General features: G+C 39.8%; 1 protein-coding gene across 1 annotated transcript; it reads left to right on the top strand.

Moving 5' to 3' along the window:
- Positions 1-17,607: 17,607 nt before the first annotated feature.
- On the top strand, positions 17,608-19,218 carry LOC122053114. The gene is made up of 2 exons (XM_042614998.1): positions 17,608-18,256; positions 18,352-19,218. The coding sequence occupies exon 2, from the start codon at positions 18,409-18,411 to the stop codon at positions 18,928-18,930; it is 522 nt and encodes a 173-aa protein (XP_042470932.1). The 5' UTR covers positions 17,608-18,256; positions 18,352-18,408; the 3' UTR covers positions 18,931-19,218.
- The last annotated feature ends 6,279 nt before the right edge of the window (positions 19,219-25,497 follow it).

Genomic DNA, 25,497 nt, shown 5'->3' with positions numbered 1-25,497 from the left:
TACTGATCTATGCACAGATATCGAAGAAACATGCCGAACCTTGAGGACATATGAGATGAAGTTGAACCCGAGCAAGTGTCTGTTTGGCGCTAAGAGTGGACACTTTGTCGGATACATTGTTACCAAGCGAGGGATTGATGCAAGGTAAAGGCAGCTTGAAAGAGGCCCAACGGCTGGTCGGACGGATCACAACGTTGTCCAAATTCATATCCAAGTCATCTGATCCGAGTCTGTCGTTCTTCAAGGTGTTGTGTCGAGCGACAAGATTTCAATGGCACACGGAGTGCGATCGGGCGTTTGAAGAGCTCAAGGAGTATCATAACTCCTTACCTGTGTTAGCTAAGACGAGCGCCGGGGAGCCGCTTTAGATTTATCTGTCATCCACCGAGTATGCGGTTGGCTCAGCATTAGTCAAGCAGAACGTCCATGAATAATAACCCGTGTACTTTTTAAGCCATATATTGAAAGACACTGAATCCCACTACATTGGTTTAGAAAAATTAGCTTACGCTTTGGTGCATATCGCTCGGAGACTCCGCTCGTACTTTCTCGCTCATCCAATCATCGTCATGACCAACAGTACCTTGGGAAGAGTCCTCAACCCAGAGGTGTCCCGACAACTAATCAAAATACAATCGAACTAAGCGAGTTTAATATTCAATATCAATCCCGAACGGTGATCAAAGCTTAGGTCTTGGTTGATTTTGTCACAAAGGTCCAGAACGCTGAGTCAGCAGCAACCTGGAGAATATATGTCGATGGTTTGTTCACTCAACAAGGCACCGGGATCGGCATTCTTCTCATTTCACCATGGGAAGACCGGATGCAACTTTCCATTTGGCTGGATTATTGGGCCACCAACAATGAAGCCGAGTATAAAGTCTTGATAGTCGGCTTACAGGCAGCGTGACATGTTAGAGCCACAAAAGTCCTCATTCACTTGGGCTCTCAGTTAGCCGCCCAACAGCTATCAGGGACGTTCGAGATTAGCAACTCCCGACTCAGGTTATATGCAGAAGCTTTGAGAAGATGAAGGCAAATTTTCAAGAGGTCACTTTACAAAAGATCCCCCGATCGGAAAATCAAGCAGCAGATGAACTAGCTAAGTTAGCTAGTTCATTATCACCAGTTGTGATCAGTCGGCCGATCGAGCATGTCTCATTAGTGGCGCACATCGACTGGATGGAGGGAGTGATCTTCTCGAGCGGCTGGAGAACACCACTGATTGAATTCCTCCGATCGGGTAGAACTTCGGTCGACCAGGAGACAGCGCGACTATTAAAGAAGAGAGTCGGCGGTTCACCTTGGTCGGATATCAGCTGTATAAAAGAGCCTTCTCTAGACCCTTGCTCAAGTGTGTTGGATCAGAGGACCCGGAGTACATCGTGCAGGAAGTGCACCAAGACTCCTATGGAAACTATTTGAGCGGTCGTTCGTTAGCTCAAAATATTCTCCTGGCCAGATATTTTTAACCAAACCTCCAAGAGAATGCCGCTCGGATAGTAGTCATATGTCTGTCCTGCCAAAAGTATCATAACATCCCGTACTGATCGATTGAGGAGATGAAGGCATTCACGGTGTCTTGCCCATTTGACCAATGAGGCATGGGCATTGTGGGACCGTTTCCCATGGCGCCTGGTCATCGGAGATTCCTTCTCATCGTGGTAGACTACTTCTCAATGTGAGTGGAGGCCGAGCCACTAGCAAGGATAAGTGAGCAGACGATCATCAAATTCATTTGATAGAACATCTTGAGTCGGTTCAGCATCCCGCACCAGCTCATCTCGGATAATGGGAGGCAGATCACGGGTCGGAGGTTCAGGGAGTGGTGCGAAGGTTATGACATCTAGTAGGTCTTCACCTCAGTGGCCTATCCCCAAAGCAACGGCCAGACAGAAGTCCCAAACCGGGAGATCCTTAGAGGCTTATGAGATCGGCTCGACCACGTTGGGGCCAACTGGGTCAACAAGCTCCCGAGTGTCTTGTGGGCACTTCGTACGACTCCAAAGGCGACAGGCGTAACACCATTCTAGCTGGTGTATGGAGGAGAAGCGGTGGTCCCCGTGGAGATTGCAGTAGAATCCGACCGGGTGCGACTCTACGACGAGGGAAATACCGAGCGGAGGTTAATGAAGCTCGACTTATAAGTGGATGAAGCACGGGATAAAGCTGTCGTTTGACTAATGGCATATCGGTAGAGGATGAAACAAAACTATAATCGGAGGGTGATCTCGAGGTCATTCCAGGTCGTCAATCTGGTCTGGAAGAGAATCAAGCCGATTGGGGATGTCACCAAGCTCGAGGCGCCATGGGTGAGATTCTACAATGCCATACAGAAACTCCGCTGGGGGCCTACTACTTGGAAGATAAAGACGGAAAATGGCTCGAGCGGCCATGGAGCGTGAATCATCTCTAACCCTACAGGGCTAGGTGAGAGGTGTGTGAGCAAATATAAATGTACTTGTGTATATGCCTTCTGGATGCAGGACAGAAATGAATAAACAACTGAAGTTTTCCAGACTCTTAAGCCGATCGGCCAAGTTAAAAGTTGAGGGGCGACCCTAAACCCTTGTCATCACCAACGGTCGAGCGACGACCTTAAACCCTTATTACCATCAATGGTCAAGCGGCGACCTTAAACCCTAATCTTCACTAACGGTCAAGCGGCGACCTTAAATACTTGTCGTCACCAACAGTCGAGCGACGATGTTAAACCCTTGTCGTCACCAACGGTCGAGTGTGCAACCCTAAACCCTTGTTGCCATCAGCGGTCGAGCGACAACCTTAAATCTCAGTCTTCACCAGCGGTCGAGTGGCGACCTTAAACCCTTGTCGTCACTAATGGTCGAGCGGCGACCTTAAACCCTAGCCTTCACCAACGGTCGAGCGACGACCTTAAACCCTTATTGTCACCAACGGTCGAGCGGCGACTTTAAACCCTTGTCGTCACCAATGGTCAAGCGGCGATCTTAAACCCTTTTGCTATCAACGGTCGAACGACGACCTTAAACCCTTGTCGTCACCAACGGTCGAGCGGCGACCTTAAACCCTTATCATCACCAACGGTCGAGCGGCGACCTTAAACCCTTGTTGTCATCAACGGTCGAGAGCGACCTTAAACCCCAATCTTCACCAACGGTCGAGCGGCGACCTTAAACCCTTGTTGCCATCAACGGTCGAGAGCGACCTTAAACCCCAATCTTCACCAACAGTCGAGCGGCGACCTTAAACCCTTGTCGCTATCAAAAGTCGAGCGACGACCTTAAACCCTTGTCGCATCAAAAGTTGAGCGGCGACCTTAAACCCTTGTCATCACCAATGGTCGAGTGGTGACCTTAAACCCTTGTTGCTATCAACAGTCGAGCGACGACTTTAAACTCCAATTTTCACCAACGGTCGAGCGGCGACATTAAACCCTTGTCGCCATCAAAAGTCGAGCGGCGACCTTATACCCTTATCACCATCAAAAGTCGAGCGGCAACCTTAAGCCCTTATTATCACCAACGGTCGAACGACGTCCTTAATCCCTTGTTACCATTAACGATCGAGCGGTGACCTTAAACCCTAGTCTTCACCAACGGTCGAGCGGCGACCTTAAACCCTAGTCTTCATCAACGGTCGAACAGCAACCTTAAATCATTGTCACCATAAATGGTCGAGTGACGACCTTAAACCCTTGTCACCATCAAAAGTCGAGTGACGACTTTAAACCCGGAACTGATCGATCGGCTATGAAAACAGATAACCCATTCCGATCGGAAGATCACGAAGCCACACTTGGGGGTATAAGGAACTCAGTTTCGCTCGAGTTTGTACGACAACACGTGAACTAAATGTAAGTCGAAATCGAAAATGTTGAACGATAAGAAGGGGGCAAAAAAATAAGGGTTCACCAGACGAACGATCATTCATTGATACTTCAAAAAAATTACAGAAGCAAAACTCGCACGAACAGGTTCACTCAAGATAATCTAACACATCATCGAACAGCGACTCAGTCAGCTTATCTCGACTGATGACCTTGCTAGTCAGGGTAACCAGAATGTAGCCGTCGTCCTTAAGTTTGTCGAGCGTCTCGTCGATCGCGAGGTTGAAGAGACGGAGAACCTGGTCGGTGACCCTGTCATTGAAAGCGTCTGAGCGGAGGTAGAATTTCTTCTGCAGCTCAAACCTACTCGACTTAGCTCCCTGATAAATCTCTAAGGCCGCTCGGGAGGCATTCAGCTCTTCCTTCAACTTGGCCAGCTCTTCATCTTTTGTGTCGAGCTGGGTCTTCATGGTGAAGCGTTCGGTTGACCTGCCCTCCCTCTCGGCATTTAGCGAGGCCTCCATATCCTTCAAGTTTTGAGCCAACACCAGAAACTCCTTATTTTTGATCTCTAAGTCTTCGATGACCCAGAGCTTTCTGATGTTAGCCAAGTTAAGCTTGGACTCGAAGGAGCTGGCCTGTTTATCAAGTCGAGCCAATTAAGTAGCCTACTCGGTGCCTTTGCTCTTCTCCGCCTCCAGCTGCTTGGAGCTCTTACTCAGATGGGCCCTTAATTGAGTCATCTCGGCACTCATTTGCTCCAGTTACATCTGAGAAGTGGCTGCCTGGCCGCTCGGGGTGCGCGGCTGTTTAACTTTTTGCTCTAAAAGGTGAGCCTTTGGCAAATGACCAGACTTTCTACCCAATACTGCGAGGAAGAAAAATTTTATTAGGGCCAAGCGACGATAAATAGGAACATATAAGTAAAAACATACCCAGTAGACATCTGAGTATGATTGTTAGTGAGCGCCCTTGGAGGCATGACCGCCGCTCGGGCTTGGGCGTCGACCCATTGGTGCAGGCCTTTTTTGCATGTTACAAGGTACCCCAAATTGATAAAGATTGGAACTCAATTAACTAAAGAAAACACGTGTAGTAAGGAGTCCCAAGTCGTATTTTTTCAAGGTTAACTAATAAGTGTGTGTGAATTCTAAAATTGATTCGAATCGAATTATTACATCAACAAGGTCAATTAAGTTTTTCCATTCAATTCACATTGCTAATTTAATTTTTCTCCAATCAAAAGTAAGATCAAAGAAGATCCATTCTCGTCAAACTAATATTAGTTAAATGCATTAAACATAATCACAATAAATCCAATTAACTGAACCAAAGCGTTTGTGTAGGATCGAAAAGAATTTAGATATCTCCACAATAGTATGATATTGTCCACTTTGGGCCTAGACCCTCATGGCTTTGCTCTTGGGCTCTCCCCAAAAGGCCTCATGCCAATGAAGATATCTTTTCTCTTATAAACCCATGATCTTTTCCATGTGTTTCCAATATGTGACTATGTTTGCAACCTTGCAACCCCAACAACCTGGTGTCTGGTCCTCTTGATCCGAACATAGGAACCCCCACTTTCTTTGTTCGAGGTCAATATTGTACCCACATGGCTCAGTCAGACCATAGCTCTTATGCACAGTCGGCGGTTAAACCTTCTGGCAGTCCGGGCTCTGATACCAATTGTTGGATCGAAAAGAATTTAGATATCTCCACAATTGCATGATATTGTCCACTTTGGGCCTAAGTCCTCATGGTTTTGCTCTTGGGCTCTCCCCAAAAGGCTTCATCCAATGGAGATATTTTTTTCTCTTATAAACACATGATTTTTTCCATGTGTTTCCAATATGGGACTATGTTTGCAACCTTGCAACCCCAACAGTTTGTACATCCTTGAATTGAACCTAAGCACTAACTTATAAAAACCAAGGTATCATCCAATTCACATTTACAATCAAATGCAACAATTGAACAATCAGAAACTTAAACAATGTGATGATGAATAGAGTTAACAGCCATAACATCAAGTTGAGCCATTCAAACATAATCTTAGTTATAGAAATCAGTTGTAGAAATCTCAATTTTGCTATCTAAATATCCAAATCTAACAAACTAGTAGTAAACGAATTACAGCTTCCAAACAGAACAAAAATTGTAAACTAATTAAGAATCTATAACAAGGACTAGATTATAGCAAGAAAATCAGAAATGAACTTGCAGATAACTGAAACAAAGAAGAAAGATAAGGAAAATGAATCAGATATGATGATCTGAGCTAGTTTGAACACAATTCAAAGATAGAAATTAACGAAAACAAAACCCTAAACATTCCACAAATCGAATCCGGATCAGATCTTCCTCATTCTGCCAGAAACAGAGCCACCTCTGGAGAACACCCTTCGGGTGACCACCGACGACAAACCAAGCTCTCAGCTAATGCAACCTTCCTATCACTGCCTCTGGGAAACGCCCTTCGGGCTCACGAATCAGCTAGCACTCACATTGCACGAAGAACAGTAGCTCAATTCTGGAATTTACTTCATTCGATCAACTGATCAGATTGGTTCGAATGCAGCAGATGAAGTGAAGATGGAATGAGATCCGGATGCTTCTGGGATCGCCCTTCGAGCTCCAGTGGCTGATGAAGATCGCAACACTTGGGAAACACCCTCAGCCTAGATCGCGGACTGTGAACCAGCGTTGAACTCTCGGACAGGGAAACACCCTTGTTCGCGATCTGACCTCGAACAATGAACACCGGAAGCTAGGAGATCGCCGGCGATGAAGAAGGACTGCTCACAGATCTGGAATGTGGAAGGGAGTTGCGACCATCGCGCGAAGAAGAAGAAGAATGCACAGTAGAGAAATCGTGACGCCGAGCCCCAGCTTGCACTGTAGCTTCTCGCCATTTAAATCATCCTCACATCTGATCGGACGGTCCAGATTGATTTGATCTCATCTAACGGCTGTGATGTCTTCAGATCTGGATCAAAAGCTTCGTATCTTCATCAACGGATGAGATCTGCTCCTCATTAGGTCGGATGAACCAGATTCTCCACGGATGCCTCAGATCTTCTTGATTGTAGATGAACGGTCCAAATCGCTCCAAAGCTTGATCGCCTCATTTAGCCCTAGATTTAATCCCAAGTGTGGTCTGATCTGATCGAGTCTATGACCCTTTTGATGCTTACAAAATAATAATCAAATATTAGCATCAAATACCATGATAATTGACTAATTTGCAAATAAGTCTAAGATCACATGCAATTTACAAACTGTAATGTAAATGCGAGTTTAAGCTATGAATAGACCAATAAAAACATGCATTATGGATTAAAATAATGTAGTAAAATTATGGTTATCAAATCCCCCATACTTAGTCTTGGACGCCCCGTTCAAGTAAAGAAAACCTAAAAATCATCTCCCACAAAAATTTCCTAGCAATACTTAGAAGATGATAAAAAGAATTTAACTAAGATCATCTAAAGATCACAAACAATCATGAATACAATCCAAACAATAATCAGTAGGTATGGTAGTTTCAATCCAATTGAAAAATTAAGTAAGTTGCAATCTCACAAGGAATTTACCTATTCTATCCCTCACACTCAAACATGTATTAGTGGAGCTCACTCAATGTCACTCACAACATTTCACTACCATAAGTTTGCTCATTTTCTACTTCTCCACCACTACAAACATAGCATACATGAATCAAAAGGATTTAATCAACAAGAATTGAAATTGAATAAAAAAGAACAATGAAAATGAATGAAATAGGCAAAAGAAAAGAATTCAATGAAAAATTGAGAAGATACGAGTATTGGAGGAATATACTTGATGAGTTGACCATTTTGATGTGAAAAGAGATGAATACCATTTGTCATTACCAATTCAAAATATCAAGTTAACCTCTCCTTCAATTTGAATGCAAACATAGAATCTTGATGCTCTATCTTCACACTTGATACTCTTTTGATGTGCCATTTTTCCAAAAAAAAAATTCACTTTTTTTTTTGCTCATCAATTTCAGCATTTTGACACTACAACAAAAACTGCAAACGACAACACCCCTACGACAACGGTTTTAAGAGAAAACGTTGCGTATTTGCTCAAAGACAATGGTTTTTGTCAAAATCGTTGTCTTTGAACTCCCCATTAAATATAAAAGACAACGGTTTTAGGAAAACTGTTGTCATTGAGCGATTTCTTTTTGAATCAACAACACTTTTTACAACGGTTTTCTAAAACCGTTGTCTTTAAGCGCTTTTTTAGGGGCTACGACAACAATTTTAATAAAACCGTTGTCTTTGGATTTATTCGTTTCGTCATTTCCCCTCGCAGTTTTGCTTTCCCTCTCTGCAAAAATCTTTTCGCGCCGTGTTTTCCCCTTAGCGTTCCCGAACCCTAAGCCATTTTTCTTTCCTCTCCTCGACTATCTCTTCACGCCATGACACCAAATGGAGCGCTTGCGCGAGATTTGAAAGTGCCTCAAAACCCTAGTCGACTTCCTCCTTTGCCATTGCGACAGCCTTCCGAAGCACGACCCCAAGCCATGGGATCCTCCCTTCGACCTGTCGCAGCCGAAGCTTGATCCGCCTCTCACCGTCACCGTCACCGTCTTCCTCTTCGTTGTTACTGCTCTCTCGTCTCACTACCACCATGGTGAGTTATTCGTCAGTTTGTTCCTGTGTAGGAAGGGCGGAGATCGAGGCGTCGAACAACTAACTGCGTTTTCTGCCAAAGTTTCTAGGTTTTGCTGGATCTAAATCTGAAGAATGTTCAGCTGTTGTAGATCGGTTCCAGAGGATTGGGGCGAACCCGAGGAGTTCTACCCTATCAGGCCAGATTGTCGAGATGAGGTTCTCGCTTCTCGTTTCAAGCCCACTATTAGTTTCTCTTCTCCCTCGATTTTCTCCCCTGTATTTTGCATCATTTATTTAGGTGAAAACAAGAGAAGGAAAGAATTTAAATCAAATGATTGATTTCTCTTGTTTAGTCGGAAGATAACTGAGAAGAAGAGGAAGAATGCAATTCCATTCCTTAACCACTTCCTTCCATCCTGCTGTTTAGGTGAAACAAACAACGATTGTATGATGAAGTTTTTTTACCCCTTCATTCCTTTCCTTCTTTAGCATGCAACAAAACAGGGAGCCCCATGTCGAGCACATCAAAATGCGTGTTTAGTTGCGTTAATGTACTATTTTAAAGGATTTAGGTCTTCAAGATGAACATTCTAATGCATGTGTCATCTTTCTTTGAATGTTTATGCTTTTCATCAAGTGTTAAAGGTTGTTCTTCTATCAATTCAGCCCGGAAAAACGCTTAGTGGAAGACGGTGGCGTTCTTCGTTCTCAGAAGAGGGACATTTGGACATTGCAAGAGTTCTTAGGAGGATACAAAGAGGGGTGAGTGATTTGTTGCACATATTACTGTCAGTGAACATTAGCATAATTTATTTTATATCATTGTGTTAGGGAGTTCATCCGACAATAAAAGGAGAAGCTTGGGAGTTTCTACTTAGTTGTTATGACCCCAAAAGTACCTTCGACGAGCGCACGCAATTAAGAGAGAGTCTAAGGTAACAATACTACCAAATATTCCCATTTTGTTTATCTTCACAAAGACAATATGTAAGTATTTTTTTAATCAAAAGTTATGTTCTAAGTGATGCAACAACCATTTCGGTATAGTAAACTTATTATATATTAGTTCAGTTGACTTTTAATTGGTACATTATATTTATATTTAGAAATAATTAAACTAGCGGGTGACAAAATTAAATACTATAAGATTAAATCTCAACATACTATGACGTGTACCAAATTGTGCCAAAACAAAACCTTAACTTCTTGGAAGAGGAAGTTACAAAGAGTCTATTATATTCGATGTTTTATTTTTCAGTTTGGTGTCTGCAAGGGAGGAAGAAATGCAGGGAGGATGCAGGGGAGGAAGAAATTCATGAGGATGCAGGGGAGGAAGAAATTCATGAGGCACTTCCAAAGTACTAGATAATATAATTATCTTGGTAGCCACACAAAATAGCTCCTTCAAAGACAGGAAGGGAGCTCAAATAAAAGACCTGTCCAGACAAGCATCCAGAAAAATTGATGGTGAAGCATTGGCTAGCTACTACATAGACAAGAAGGAACTTTGGAAAATTCAACAACTTAGCCGTATTTGGGAAATTCAACAACTTAGCCATATTTTGTAGTTCAACCGTACAATTTTAGTCTAGTGCAAGGCTTTGGTCTTGACTTCACATATGGTATTGCTATATTTCGAATAGAAAGGCTAATGGTGGAGAAATTATTACAACTTTGTTTGCTGTAATTTTGAGTAGCCTGTAAGTAAGCTTTGTTATGAAATCTACATTCATCTCCAGTATATCTTTTCATTTTCTCTCTAGGATATCTTTTGTTCTCATTAAGTCTGTCATTTTCAGGGGACTTGATCAAGCGGCTATCAATTTCTATTCATTTGAGCAAGGGAGAATTGTTGCTTACAAACTTTTTGAGATGATAAACTGTTCAAATTCTTCTCTTAATCAGGATGGAAGTACCTTAGCTACAATGCAAGGAAATATTGAATTCAGGAATGTTTACTTCAGCTATCTTTTACGTCCAGAAATTCTCATACTGAGTGGCTTTTACCAAAATGTACCTGCTAGAAAAATTGTGGCCCTTGTTGGTAGGAATGATTCTAGAAAAAGTAGTATAATTCCTCTTATGGAGCGTTTCTATGATCTTACCTTAGGTTTGTCTTCTTTGACTATGTTTTCCTATCATACACTAATGTACATTTCATTGATGCTTGACAGTTTCATCTTGATTTCTTGATGCATGTGAAGTTCTATTGGATGGGGAGATATAAAACATCTGAAGTTGGAATGGTTGAGAAGCCAAATTGGACTAGTTACCCAGGAACCAACTTTGTTAAGTTTGAGCATCAAGGATAATATAGCTTATGGAAGATCTGCTACATCTGATCAGATTGAAGAAGCTGCTAAAACAATTCATGCACATGATTTCATAACTTCTCTTGAAATGGGATACGAAACTCAGGTTGATCTTGCACATGTTTAATTTTGAGCTTGTCTTTTGATCATGTTTAATTTTGGGTGAGTCTCATTTGATATTCTATTTTGCATTATGCTTATTGAACATGATGCAATATAGGTTTGTAGGACTGGTTTAACATTGACTGAAGAACAGAAAATAAAAATCTCAATAGCTCGTGTTGTGCTTTCAAATCCTTCTATTCTTCTACTGGATGTGGTCACAAGTGGACTTGATTTTGAGGCCGAAAAGGTTGTTCAAGAGGCTCTGGATATTCTCATGTTGGGGAGATCCACTATTATAATAGCTAGACGCCTTAGTCTTATTCTGCACTATATTTGACTCAGGAAGTTCTTTCAAATTTTTATTTGTAGATACATGACAGTTCTTTCCTTTAAATACACTTGCAAATTTGCTGGATTTTGTTACATTTACATGCCTTTTCTTCAGTCATTTAGTTTGCACTTGATAGTATTAAAAGTCTACAAGTTCTAAGCATGTTTTGCATCTGTGTGACAGAGATTCCTATTGAAGTGAATTGGCTGTTTGTTCAAGTGTGCCTTCTCACATCTGCATAAGGTAAAAATTTGACCCTATATTTCTTCCTTAGTGTATAATTTTCTTTCTAATGAATCTTTTAGTATTCAATACCTCTCAAACACATACATATCTGTTTGATTCTTTGCTATTTTTCCAAAAGTTAGTTTATAGATGAAAAATTTACAGAATTTACTGTTTCCAATGTTGGGCATTTACTTCAAGGATCTATTATTTTGCCAACTATAATCTTAGGGCAGTTGTCAAAAAGTCATTATCGTGGTTATAGATAAAAATTGATGTAGTATCTGTCTGAAATTTCAATATTAGCAATATGATTGTCTAGAAATGTTTTCTCACTTATACATGACGTATAACATAGATGGTAGGAAAATTGAGCACTATATGGTAGTTACATTTTAGAAATACTAAGATTATGCTTTATGATGCACTGAATCCCTGGTGTTTTGACTCATGATATCCTAGAAGAGTTAACATGAATTTTTTCTCTTTGTGAGATGCACTTCCTTACATCGTTTCATGGATATGCAGGTTTCAAGTTGTTCTTCTATAGTATCAAATGAACTGCAAGAAGATCCTACAATTCATTAAAGAGAAGAAAAAGAGAATTCTGGATCATAAAGAGGCCTCCTTAAAATGGAAGCAGAAGCTTAAAGCTTGGTTGTTTGTTAATTTCCTTGTGTAGTTAATTTTTGAAATTTGAAGATAACATTTTCATGCATTGAATGTAGTAAATATTTAGTTTTGTATTGGTGGTTTATTTATATTAAATAAAGATTGGTTGTTTGTTATTATCATGTTACAACATGAACATTAAAGACAACAGTTAGAAATATTGTAAAAAGTACGTAACCACAACGGATTTTTTTTATATATAAAAAGTGATAAAAGACAACAGTTTTATCTGTTGTAAAACATATTAAAATTATCTACCACAATGGTTTTAAAATTAATCTGTTGTAAAAAGAGTCTACCACAACAGTTTATTTCTGTTGTTGAAATTATCTACCACAACGGTTTTAAAACGTTGTCGTATCCTTCGTAAATAAATTTTGAGCATATAAACAACAACGGATAAAAATTGTTGTCAAATGTCTACAAAGACAACAGATTCAAAACCGTTGTCGTAGGGCAATACATTCTACAACACCCTCAGTTACAACGGTTTTTTGACCCTACGACAACGGATAATATCCGTTGTCGTTTGCAGTTTTTGTTGTAGTGTGAAACTAATCTCACATCATGTATCCAACACCCTCCCCCACACTTAAAATTTGGCCGTCTCGGACAATTAAACATAACATGTATCCAAAGACTTGATAAACTTCTAGCCACTTTCCTGGTTTCAGAATTCAAGAACGAAGGTAGCTCCAGCTTAAGTCATAAAGATTCCAGCTTAGCAAGGATTATCATATTACACTCTGCATTTCAAATTCCAGCAGCTTAAAATTAAACATTGTCACTAAATGCAGTTTCATAGCAACAGAAGTCCCCTTTTTTTTTTTTCTTCTTTTCTTCCTCTGCTGCAGGTTTCCTTTTCCTTTCCTCTGTTTCTTGCATTTCACAGATTCTTGAAATTTCTAGGATTTCAAATTCTGTAACTTTCAAGCTTAGCTCACTTCTTAACAGATATAGAAAGCAGTAACATCAATTTAACTTTTAACCCCAAGGACTCAACTTAGCAACTTCTGATTTCTAGAACTTAGATACAGAATCTGAACATTCTCCCTGTTCGAACTTATATTGCAGTCAAAATGCAAAAATTCTGCTCTTGAAGTTGTCACTCATTAGAAATTTCAATAATTCTTAGAACACAACAGCTCCTTCAAATTTCCTGTTATTTCATTCTAACAAGATTACTTCCAAATAGCTAACCCAACAATTTTGAAGCTGCTGAATACCAAGCTCTACTATCCATTTCTGATTAACCCTTAAGACAAATGGTAAGTTGCTGTGAAAAATTTAGCCTCTCCAACAGATTAAAACCAGCAGATTTGAGAATTTCAGAAAACACAATTCAGTACAATAAAAATTATAGGAGACTTAGAAATGAATGAACTTCATTTGTTACTTAAAAATATATAATCTTCACTTAACTCCCTCTCTTTTGTGTACTGCTAATGGAATTTTGGTACAAACTTGATACAACATGATCAAATTTCAGCAGCTACTCTCACTTTCAGTTCTACTTCCTGCATTTCAATTTGTTCAATTATATACCAAGGAGACTCTAGTATCCTCATAAGCATTCCTTAATTTCTTAAAGACATATATCATCAACACCTCAAATGCTCAAATAATTTCTAAAATCACTGCTAAATGGCAGCCTCTAGAATCCAGCAAGTTTCAGCCCTTGTTTCACTTAAGCTCCTCAGGGAAAAAAACTTTGAAAGAGAGTTGCATCTGTAACTGTAAGGTTAGAAGTTGAAAATACAAAAATATAGCTCGAATTGAACTTCAACCTGTTGCAAATACAAACTGCAAAACCCAAACTGCAAATTTGGTATCCAGTTTCAATTCCCAACTCTGTGTATCTGTTTTCATCCAATTCTCAGTCTTAAATCTTATAAACTCTAGTGAAGCAAGATCAGCATCTATCAACATTAAAACAACAGCTCAGTTTCAAGTTTTCTATGAACAAATAGCTTTAAAATCCTTTCTACACAGCAAGGTTCAGATTTCAGCATTTTCCACATAACTTTGTATCAACTTTGCATTGTTGAGCCAACAAAAATCTCAATACTTCTTCGTCTTGTTTCTTAAGATCCTACACAATGCATAAACTATAACTTTCCATGTTTCAGCAGTTCTAGCTCATGACAATTCTCTTCCCAATTTGGCACAAAAGGCCCAATTCATTTCTGCATAATTTTGCATCTCATGGAGTACTGCTTCTATGTTCATTTCTGTCATTTCAACCACATTTCCTTTGCTTTCTCATGGTGATATGAAAAGCAGCCGGCGGTGCACAGATAGTTCCTTGTGGCAGCCTGGACAGGGAAGGCGTCCAATCGGATGACATGGGCGTGTGGGGAATGGTCGCCGTTTGAGCAGTAGGCATTGATGTTTCACCCCGCTCAGAAGGAAGGCACGTGCTAGTCCTGGCTAGGGATCGCATCGCGGAGGAAGCAGATCGGGAGGCAACCTCCACACGGCGCCTCTTTCGGCTGATCAACGGCTCCCCAGAGGAAGCCGATTCTGAGGCCCCCTCAACCGGAATCACCAGAAGTCGTTCTAGTGAAGGATTCGCTATGCCAATCGCTTCGCCATTAGCCGTCCGGCTGTCCACCCCTTCGCTCCCTTGGGCTGGTACTCCCGCACTCTCTCCGAGCAGATCTTCGTTGGAGTCGATCGGCTGTAAACCACGGCTCTCCAGCTCATCTACGACTGCAGCATTGATCTCTGCATCCGCAAGTTTGTTTTTGCCAGCCAGACGTGCCCTCAACATGATCTGAGCTACAAAAAAGGAGAAAAATCAATTAGATTCAATGAAGGAAAAGAAGGGAAGCATACCTAGGCTGGACGGAAGCTTCATGTGGATTGGACTCATGCTGGACACGTAGAGGACTCCCTTATACAACAACTTGTAGATATGGCACTTCTGACCGGCTATGCTGGAAGCTGTATGGAGGTAGTCCGATCGACTCTTGTATTTCGAGAGCTCGGGAGGGTTCAACACAGCTAATTGCCAGCTGGTCGGAAGTCCGACCGCTCGGGAAAGCAAATAAAGAAATAGTGGTCCTTCCAATGCTTGTTGGAGGATGACATCCTATCAAAGAAGACTAGACCCACTCGTGTTTGAAATAGAAAAGTCACCGGCTTGGATAATTTAGGATAATAGAAATAGTGGAAGAGTCGAGAAGTAAGAGGAATGTCGTGCATGCGGAACAGAACGATGACCCCGCACAGTAGTCGAAAGGAGTTCAATATTAGTTGATGGAGGAAAATATTTACAAACGGCAAAGAAGAAAGGGTGGATCGGGAACCGCAGACCGGCGGTAAATTGGTCCCTAAAGAAGTATACAAAACCCAGAGGCGGTTCGTTCGGGCGGTCGAAAGACGAAGGAAGGCCGATTTGAGAATCAGAGGGAATTTCAAAAGCAACTCTCAAACACTCAGCATCGTCTTTGTCGAACCTGGACTCGATGGACGTATACCAGAATCCAGAAATGGAGACGAGAGGTTGTGAGGAGCTTGCCATCGAAAACAAAAATCAACAAGAAACAATGAAGTTCAATTGAAAGAGAGGATGCTAAGAACAACGAAAGGATTAGATTGAAAGTAGGGAGCTTGCTAGAAATATTGCCGGAAAGGGAGAAGCACGTGACGTCGCAAGGAAGCTCAAAGACGAAGACTCGAAGATGAAGATACAAAGTGAGGAAGACGGCGGTGTACGCGAGGTTATAAACCTCGCGGCCGATCAACCCTAGCCGTCTGATTTGGAGTTACGGAAACCTAGAAGCAGATCCAACAGTTGAATTTGAAAAGACGTACGTCGTGTCACAAGCGGATATCCGCTTGTCACATCAAGCACGCGGCGACAGTATGGGACACGTGTCCTTCGATCACGAGGTAACATTTAAGGCACTTAATTAAAAAGGTATGGGCGCGTGCTCGACCATGATTATCAAGGTTTACGTAGTCTTCAAGAAATTCAAATGACATCAGCCAGGACCGCTCTCGGCCAAGGGGCACGAGGAGTAAGCCGGAGAAATGCTCACCAAGTATAACCACCTGTTATTCCGATCAGGCATGGACACGTGATCACCACATATCCAAATGGCCTATGTGCCTTTACGCTTTGAAGGCTTAAGCTGAACAATAATCCTGTGAAGCCGAGCGGCATGAGCCTGTCACCGATCGGAAACCAGAGCATGAAGGCCTCTCGGGCCTTAGAGCAGTCAGCGACACATCTTGTCCAGTCAGTCGGACTTACAACCTCTTTCAACTAGACTTGAAGCGGAGGCTTATGATGCGGTGGTAAGGAGGAGCCCACCTGGCACGAGTCAACGGCCACGGTGGAGGTCAAAGTCAAGACGGTCAACGTGGCCCAATCGTATCGCCCGAGCGAGAGGGGGATACATAGGCCAATCGGAGGAACCGCTGTCCAGTCTGTTGTCTAGAGGAAACAACGTCTGGTCAGCACAATCGACAATAGAGCGGACCAAGCGGGTCATCCGTCCGACTCGGGGTACACCATTGACAGTGAATAATGAACCGATATAATAAAAGAGGAAAAAACAAATACTTAATAAGAGGAAGAGAAAATAAAAGAGAACACTCTATCTATCATTGAATGCGGAAAAATCAAGACAAAGATGTCTTCTGTCTATAATTAATATCATTAAACAGGAGAATATGAAGAATTACAAAGACAGGTATAAAAGAGTATTATAGGTATGAAGAAAGGCAAGATTAATCTTGGTCCCTAGTACTTTCACTTTCTTTTCTTCTTCTGTTTCTAACTTGAGCGTCGGAGGGCCAACGCCAAGGACCCCTTCCCTGATTTGATTTTGTTTTGCAGAGGAGCGAGGTCTTCATCCAATCAGCAGAGCCGCTACATCTCTAGCTTTCCAGCTTCACGCTTTCGGACAGAAACAACCACAATTGATTGTGATCCCTCCTTAGGTTTATTGTACCCTCTAAATTATAGTTTGGATCGGGATGGGTGGCTGGAGGCCGACCGAAGGTCACCACCTCCGCTTGGCGACCGATAACTTGGTCACTTGTCCATCACCGGTGGCCTTCGGATGACCTCTGATTATTCATCCTGACTTAAACTATAACTTGAGAAATGATAAATCTAAGAAGGAATCACAATCAATACGATCAGATCAATACAACGATTTAACCTTAATTTCATATGGTTCATTTCCTGATTTATAAAATATGGACCGATTTAGTCTCATTTTTTATACGAGTAAACAATAGAAATTGGTTCTGAGCGACGGCGTAGCGGTACGACACGTTATTAATTTTCTAAACACGTGAGCATCGAGTTAAAATTTCGATCAATTAATAAATAAATTTTGTTAATAGATGGGTAATTTAAAAATATTGAGTCGATCGACGGTCTGCTTCCCAATTTTGCTGGTGGATGGTAGGAAATTTTTTGGGACCTAACAGTGAATAACATTTCTCTTATACAATTGATCTAAGAACATTATAAACCAACTGTAGCGAACACAAGATTTATCAAAAATGTCAAGATACCAAATCAATCACCCTCGGAATTAGAGGGGCATCTAGTGCGGCTAAAAGGTGCCCTCACAAATTCATCACCGCATGGTTATTCTGATAATGATCTAGCAACGTTGTCTTCGACCTGTCAAGGAGGCGAAGCTTCCTCTCGTTGGGGCCCTAGCGATGCCGTAATGGAAGCTGCAGTGCAGCACTAATCTTTAACATCTTCCCTGCTTTTTGTGCTTCTCCAAATGCAATCAACCAGCTAGTTGCGCAACCGAAGCGGTAGATGCTTCTTCTGCGAGTCGATTGAATGGAGCTCATTAGGGACCAGCACTGCTGTACCGTGAAGACAGACAGGTTTCGACACCCTGACAAGCCCCAATTATCCGCTGTCCATGCACATTTCACAGATGCCTCTCGCCTCGTGACGCCACTAAACTCCATGTCTAATCCCAATCCTTCCGCCTGCATAAAGCAGAAAACAAAGAGCAAAGGGCAAAGAGCAAAGAGGAAAGAGCAAAGCTGCTAGAAGTGACTTTCCCCTGTTCCAAAGTCGCTGGTATCTCAATTAAAGGGCATCAATTCACCTCAATTCCTAGCCCAGTAGTCTGGTTCTTGGCTTGGGAAGAGATTAATTTTCAAGGTTTTTCTCGATACTTTGTTTAATCGGGCAAATCTCAGTTCAATTTTTTGCATTTCTAGAAGATTAAAAAAAAAAAAAATCGTTTTTTGATGCAGATTTGGGGGTTAGGAGGTATTAATAGACGAGAAGCAGAGGAGGCAGGAGGGAGAGACATGGCACGGAGGCAACAGGAGAGTCAACGAGGTCGAGCACAGCGCTTGGCTCTGTATCTGCTCGCGATCTGGTCTTCTGTGGCGGTGGCGCACGGCGTGCGTCCATCGGAGCACGGCCTCGCAAACCAGAAGGACCCAGGGCCAGCGTCGCCCCCCATGGTCGCCTTCTTCCACGCCCGGCCGGTGGCAGCGCTCCCGGAGGCGCAGAACGTGGCGTGGACGCTGGTGCCGCCGGGCCCGCAAGGGCGGCGCCGGCCTCGGTCGGAACTTGTCGACGGAGCGGGCCGTGAAGCGATCCTTGAGCCGGAGGCCCGTCTCACGGAGGGCCTTTGTGTAGTTGGCCCAGCTCTGGAACGACTCCTCCGGCAGGAAGTCCTCCTTGCTGCAAGAGCACAAGCGCCTCTTTATCTTCCCGCCGGAGTCGTTTTCTCCAACACTCGCCATTTTGCTGCCTCAAGCAATAAACAAAAAACTATAAAAATATTTTTTCCCCCAGTTAATCACAAGGGATTTGGGGGATGATGGGAAACAGAAGGGTCGAATGGCAATAAATACAGAAGGGAGTTAGGCTAAGAAAGGATTGAACTGCGGTTCACTAATGACAGGGCGGCAGAAATAGGAATTTAAAAGAGAGTTTGAGGCTTTGAGTCAATTTGGGATGCCCAAATTCCGACCCGGTTCCAACCATGGGTTTCTGTTTTTGGATGGCAGGCCAGCGAAGCGCAGTCTGTTTATGCTTCTGTCGCCAGATCTGCTAATTGTTTTAGCATGGTTATTTTAGGTAATTCATATTTTTCATTTCTTTAGTAACCAAAAGATTCTTATATACTTATTTTTTTAATAACTTCCAAAGTATAAATCGATTTATAAAATAATTTGTTGTTACTTTTTTTAATCAAAATAAAGACATTAAGCAAATTGCTTCTCCTCCACTGAAAGCAACTCCCGCCTTTCTTAGATTTTGTCTTCCTTTCAAATGATATTTATACACCCCTTTTTTTCCGTGTATTTTTTATAAAAATTTTATTTAATTTTATTTTTTAATCGAATTTGATTATTTTTTCATTAATATTGGTATTTTTTAAATTTTATTTAGTTTTATTTTTAATTTAATTTAATTTATTATTTTTTCTTGCATTTTTAAAAATTTTATTGAAATTTTATTGAATTTTATTTTTAATTAATTTTATTTATTATTTTTTCATCAAATATTTTTATTTTTTATTTTATATAATTTTTAATATATGTTACAATCTTTTTCTTTCTTTAATTTATCTTCCTAATTCGACATTTAAATTACTCCCATCCAACTCAACCCTTAACACATGTTAGAATCTCCTTTTCTTTTAAATTTTCCTTCTCAAATTCTTGACACATGACGTATGTTGAAACTTCTCATTTTTTTTAAATTACTTATTTTTCAACTTTTGACATATGTCAGAACTTCCTTTTCCTTTAAATTATTTCTTTCAATCTTTGACACATGACATATTTGTGAAATCTCTCATTTTTTTTAAATTACTCATTCTCCAACCCTTGACACCTATCAAAATGCTCATTTAAATTATCCCTTTTCAACGTTTGATAAATATCAGAACTTCCTCTCTCTTTAAATTACTCACTCTCAAATCTTTTACATATGTTAAAACACTACTCTCCCTTTAAACTACCCCCCTCCAACCCTTGACACATGCTAGAACTTCTCCTCTCTTTAAATTATCATTCTTTCAACCCTTGAGACATGTCAAAATCTCTTATTCTTTTAAATTACTCTTCTTTCAACCCTTGAGGCATGTCAAAATCTCTTTTCCTTTTAAATTACTTCTCTTTCATACCTTGAGACATGTCAAAATCTTTTTTCATTTTAAATTACTCCTCTTTCAACCCTTGACACATGTCAAAATCTCTTTTCCTTTTAAATTACTCCTTTTTCAACCTTTTAGACATGTCAAAATCTCTTCTCTATTTAAATTACCCTTTCTTTCAACCCTTAACAAATGTCAGAACTTCTCACCTTCTTTAAATTATTCACCCTCCAATCTTTGACATATGTCAAAACACATCTATCCCTTTAAATTATCCACTTCAATCCTTGATACATATCAAAACATTCTCTCTCCTTAAATTACCCACCCTTCAACTTTTGACACATGTCAGAACTTCCTTCTTTAAAAATCCCCTTCTCACACTTCATTTTCAGTCATTCTTTGTTCACACCTCCCTCCACTACTATCTTCCTCTCAGTATCTCCTTCTCTCTTTCTTGGACATATTTATCTTCTTAGCCATTAATTTTCATAATTCATAGAAGAAAAATATAAATGATTATTTGAGTTTATTTTCAAATAGTTGGTCAACTGAAAATGATGTTCATAGTGAAAAAAGTATCTCTAACAACAGTCACGATTATACAATCTAATTTACCACAAATCAAGTTAGTTATTATCGTTATTTTATGCCGTTATTTATTTTATAAGTAGAGAAATTATGTTAACATTGAATAATGTCATACTTATACATCTTTATTATATTTTTTATATAGATATTTAAAAGTAGAGAAAATATGATAAATTAGGCGAAGACAGTTGGTTTGAATAATAATATTGTAGTGATTATTAAAAATTCTGCTAATTTAAAAGGTGGCAAACTGTCAAAGTTTCATCTTATATATGAAAGAGGTGAAAAGTACAAACTGTCACGATATTTAGTTGATGAGCAATCTTACAAAAAAGATTGGAATTAAAAATTGTGAATGCTCATTTGAGTTGTGAGATATACCAATACCTCCAAATGGTTGATGTGGGGTTTAAGGGTTGTCTATGGTTTTCATAATCATCAATTAGTAGAATATATTGATGGTCATGATTATCCATATAAGTTAAAACCAATAGAGAAAAAATTTGCACTCGACATGGATAACAACACCATATCTCGTGAAATTTTTAGTATTTTGAAGGAAAGGGACCCGTCAAACACTACAAGGGTCAAAAGCATTTACGATGTCATTTTCACAAATAAATTCGCTAAATGGGGCGACCTAAATTGTATTCAGTATATCTTAGAGTAATTAATCAAGAAAGAATACATTCATAATTATTGTACAAGTCCAGACATCAACAAAATCACATATATTCTTTGAGTTTATCCAAAAAGTCTAGAGCTGTCTACCAACTTTTCGTTTGTGTTGATTATTGGTGCTACATATAAGACCAATGAGTATTATATACCACTATTAGAGCTTGTGGATATCACATCCACAATGCTAACTTGTTCACTTATTTTCGCATATCTTACTAATGAGAGGACAGAGTAACTGACATGGACATTAGGTAGCTTAAAAAAGTAGATGGTTGAAAAGGAGGCATCATTGCCATTGGTGTTTGTTTCAGATCAGGATTTGGCGCTTATTAATGCCATTGAAACATCTTTTCCCAATGTACGTTATATCCTTTGTATTTGACACATAAATCAGTGTGTAATGAAGAAATATGCCCCTATGCTTGGTTTAGAGTGACAACGTTTTTATGCGTCATGACACTCACTCATTAATTCATCGACACAGTGGTTTTACCAACAGAAGTGGGATGTCATGCGTGAGAAGTATTAACGATCTGAGGGTGTTCTAAATTACCTTTGGGAGACATGGTTACACTCGTCCAAAGAGCGGTTTGTTTCAACATGGGTTGATACATGTATGCACCTCGGAAGCAATTCAAGTTAAAGGTATAGTCACTTTATAACTTTATTATTTCAATTTTGTTCATTATTGTATTTCTTTAATTCTTTTTATTATTAAAACACAATGTATTTTTTTATTACAGAGCAGACTCTGCACATGCGAGACTGAAGTTATATATGAGAGATACTATGTCATCCCTACAAATATCTTTTGAAAAAATACATAAGATGTTGAGAATTCAGTTCGGGGATATTAAAGTCATTCGAGAGATCTCTTAACATGCCACACCATCAACATTTACACGATGACATTTTAGTCAAATAAGGTGTCGGATTTTATTAGAGGTAATGATGTTAATTTCTTGTCAGCTAAAATGCATTGAGAAAACATCTCAAAATTATATATGGATTACCATGCGAGCACGATTTTGTACATTACCATTACTTTTTCATTCCAATTCCACTACAAAATATCAACGCTCATTGGAGGAGATTGTCTATCACGTACATTGGTTTAATGATGAGATAGCATGACCTAATAGGACATCCCATGTTGTTGAAATATTAGATGGGATGGATCCATATATGCGAGAGCATATGATAGATAAGTTCTTCGATATGATAGATCTATCTTAAAGTACAGTTCGAGCCCGTTCGTACAACACAGAACATAGAGATCAACCTATAGGTAGAGATGAGCAAAGTATGTTGGAGCAATCTGGGTAGCCTAGATTTTGATGTTTGGGCAAATGTTTAAGTTAGGTTTATTGTTGTATTTGATATGTATTGTGAATGTACAGGATACAAGTACAACAAGAAAAATCCAAGTATGATCTTGGCAAAGGAGGAAAGTCCAAGGATGAGTTTTGGCGGTGTAAGTCCAAGTATGTAGTCTTATCAACATAAGTCCAAGTGTGACTTAGCAATGGATGAAGTCCCGGAGGCACGACCTCTTGGCAAAGGAATACCCGATAACAATGACAAGGTTAATGGAAGCTCCAGAAGACAAGACATGAAGGATGGGGAGGCATCCGAGGGACGTAAGGCTGAAGGAGGAGACTAGAAGGCTATGTCTAGGTTAGTCGGGCGAGAACGAGTGCTGAGTGAATGTACTCGGGGGTTAAATTCTAGGATTATGGTTTTACTACAGTGTCATTGTAGCAATACTGTAGTGTTACTGTAGCAGTATTGTAGCAGCCGACTGGTGTTTTCATCAGTCGACTGATAGTCGACCGTTGGCTTGTAACAATCGAATTTCACTTAGGACCAGTCGACTGGTGGTTGTACCAGTCGACTGGTGGCGGGGAAAATAGTAGGTGTTTTCCTCTCGAGCTCTATTTAATTGAGTTTGGGGTGCTTGGCTAAGGTTGACGAAATTAGTGGTGGTTAACTCTAATTAGAGTCTCCAAGTGCTCAAGTGAGCTAGTGTACTTGTATGAGGTTGTGGCGAGATTTCTCCACCCATAAGGAGCTACGCGAGCTAGCCGGAAGTTCTTTTAAAATTCCTCTAGTTCCAAACTAAAAGCGTCGAGAAATAGATATTGCCCATGTTGGCAATCACTTCGTGCAAGTTTTCTTATACCCTCATTACCCTGTACCACCAATTCCAACGTGGTGGTGGGAACTTTTATCGTACGAAGCTAAATGATGGTCACTCATTATAAGACACGTGTTCATTTGTGGTACGAAGTAATAGATATATTACCAAACACATAAGGAGTAGAATTTCGAAATAATATTGATTAAAATTTCTATTTTTATATATTTTTATGTATTTTTTTGAATATTATTATATATACTCTTCATTTGATTTTTTTATTTCTAAACTATAAATGTGTTTATTATTAATTGTTATTATTTTTATTATATATATATATAATTTTATTTTCATCTATATTTTTTTACTTTTTAAAATTTTTATAAATAATAAGTTCTAAAATCTATAAACAAAAAATTATAAACATATAATAAAAAAATTATTCAAAAAGAAAAATAAAAAAAACTGGTTAAAAAAACAAAATCAATAAAAAAATTTTGAGGGGATGCGAAAAACATCTCCCAAACTTTAAATACAGCCAACAGCGCTCATGAAGATTAAAATATTTAATTTAAAACGAGTTGCATTTAAATTTTATCACTAAATGATTGCAAACTGTTTTATAAAATAATTTATGAGCATTACTACACGATATTGTCCGTATTAGTTTGAACCTTCTTTTAAAAGGATAAATTTCACGCCACCTGTATCGGTAATATCTCAACCTCTCACAATGAGGAACAAGATCTATGTAATATATCTATTATATTAATATCTTTTATTTTTTTTTATTAACATACTCTGATTTTAACACTCAATTTTTAACACTCACACTCATATTTTTTCTTATTTTATAATAAATAAATAAATTTTAAAATTTTACTGTAATTCCATATCATTATTATTTTTCAATACATTTAATACTTATTTTTCTAAACAATTTTATTAGTAAAATAGGCTCATTAATTGCGTTCATCTACTATTACAATGGTATGAAAAGATGGAATTCATCATCCCGTGATCCCACTTGATCAATTTTATAAAAAATTGTGGAACCGTCATATCAACGACCCCTAGAGCCGGTCTCATAGATATGGAGGGAGGTAAATGCAGGTACACAGATGGAAAGTACATAGCGGAGACGTTAACCCCATGCAGTGACACCCCGGGGATCGACCCCTGGACCTTTCAGCCACAGAACCATGCACTCCCCATCTATGTTACACTTGATCAGTTTTATGATCATTTGTGAAATGGTCTCCAAATGATCAATTTTACGAGCATATCTGAGGAGGTCCTTATATGATCGGTCTCCTGATCATCTGTGAGGAGATAAATAAGGAAGATATATTTTACCAACTCAACCCTATCTCTAGGACTTTCTAATTGTCTGCCTTTACTCATTAAGACTTTCCCTTATCTATTGTCTGGTCAACACTGATTCACTTAGATTTTCTTCTTTTGTCAATCTTTCCATTGGTCTTGTCCTTCCTTAACCTTCAATTAGGATTTTTTAGTCAAGTATCCGGTCAATGTTGACTTACTTGACTCTACTAATGTTTAACCATTAATCTTCCATATGAACTGATTGGGTAATGATATGTGGTCCCACCAAAGGTAGGTCAACATAGGGAAGATCAGCTGACGTGGAAGATAAAGGTAAGTGGGATATCCTAGTCCGTCGAGCGGACCATGCAATGCTGAACAACCCTGTTATTGTCGAACGGACTGGTTACGACCGAGCAGATGACAATAGCTACGTGGACAAGTAAGCTGAGCTCTGCCCCTGGCCGCATAAAATGTCTCTATGATAACGAAGAGAAATAAGCAGCATATGGTCTCACTGATCGGGCTGTACGTCTGATCTGAGCGAGA

Source organism: Zingiber officinale, chromosome 3A (assembly GCF_018446385.1).
Source record: "Zingiber officinale cultivar Zhangliang chromosome 3A, Zo_v1.1, whole genome shotgun sequence".
NCBI lineage: Eukaryota > Viridiplantae > Streptophyta > Magnoliopsida > Zingiberales > Zingiberaceae > Zingiber > Zingiber officinale.
This window is presented reverse-complemented; position numbering and strand designations above follow the sequence as displayed.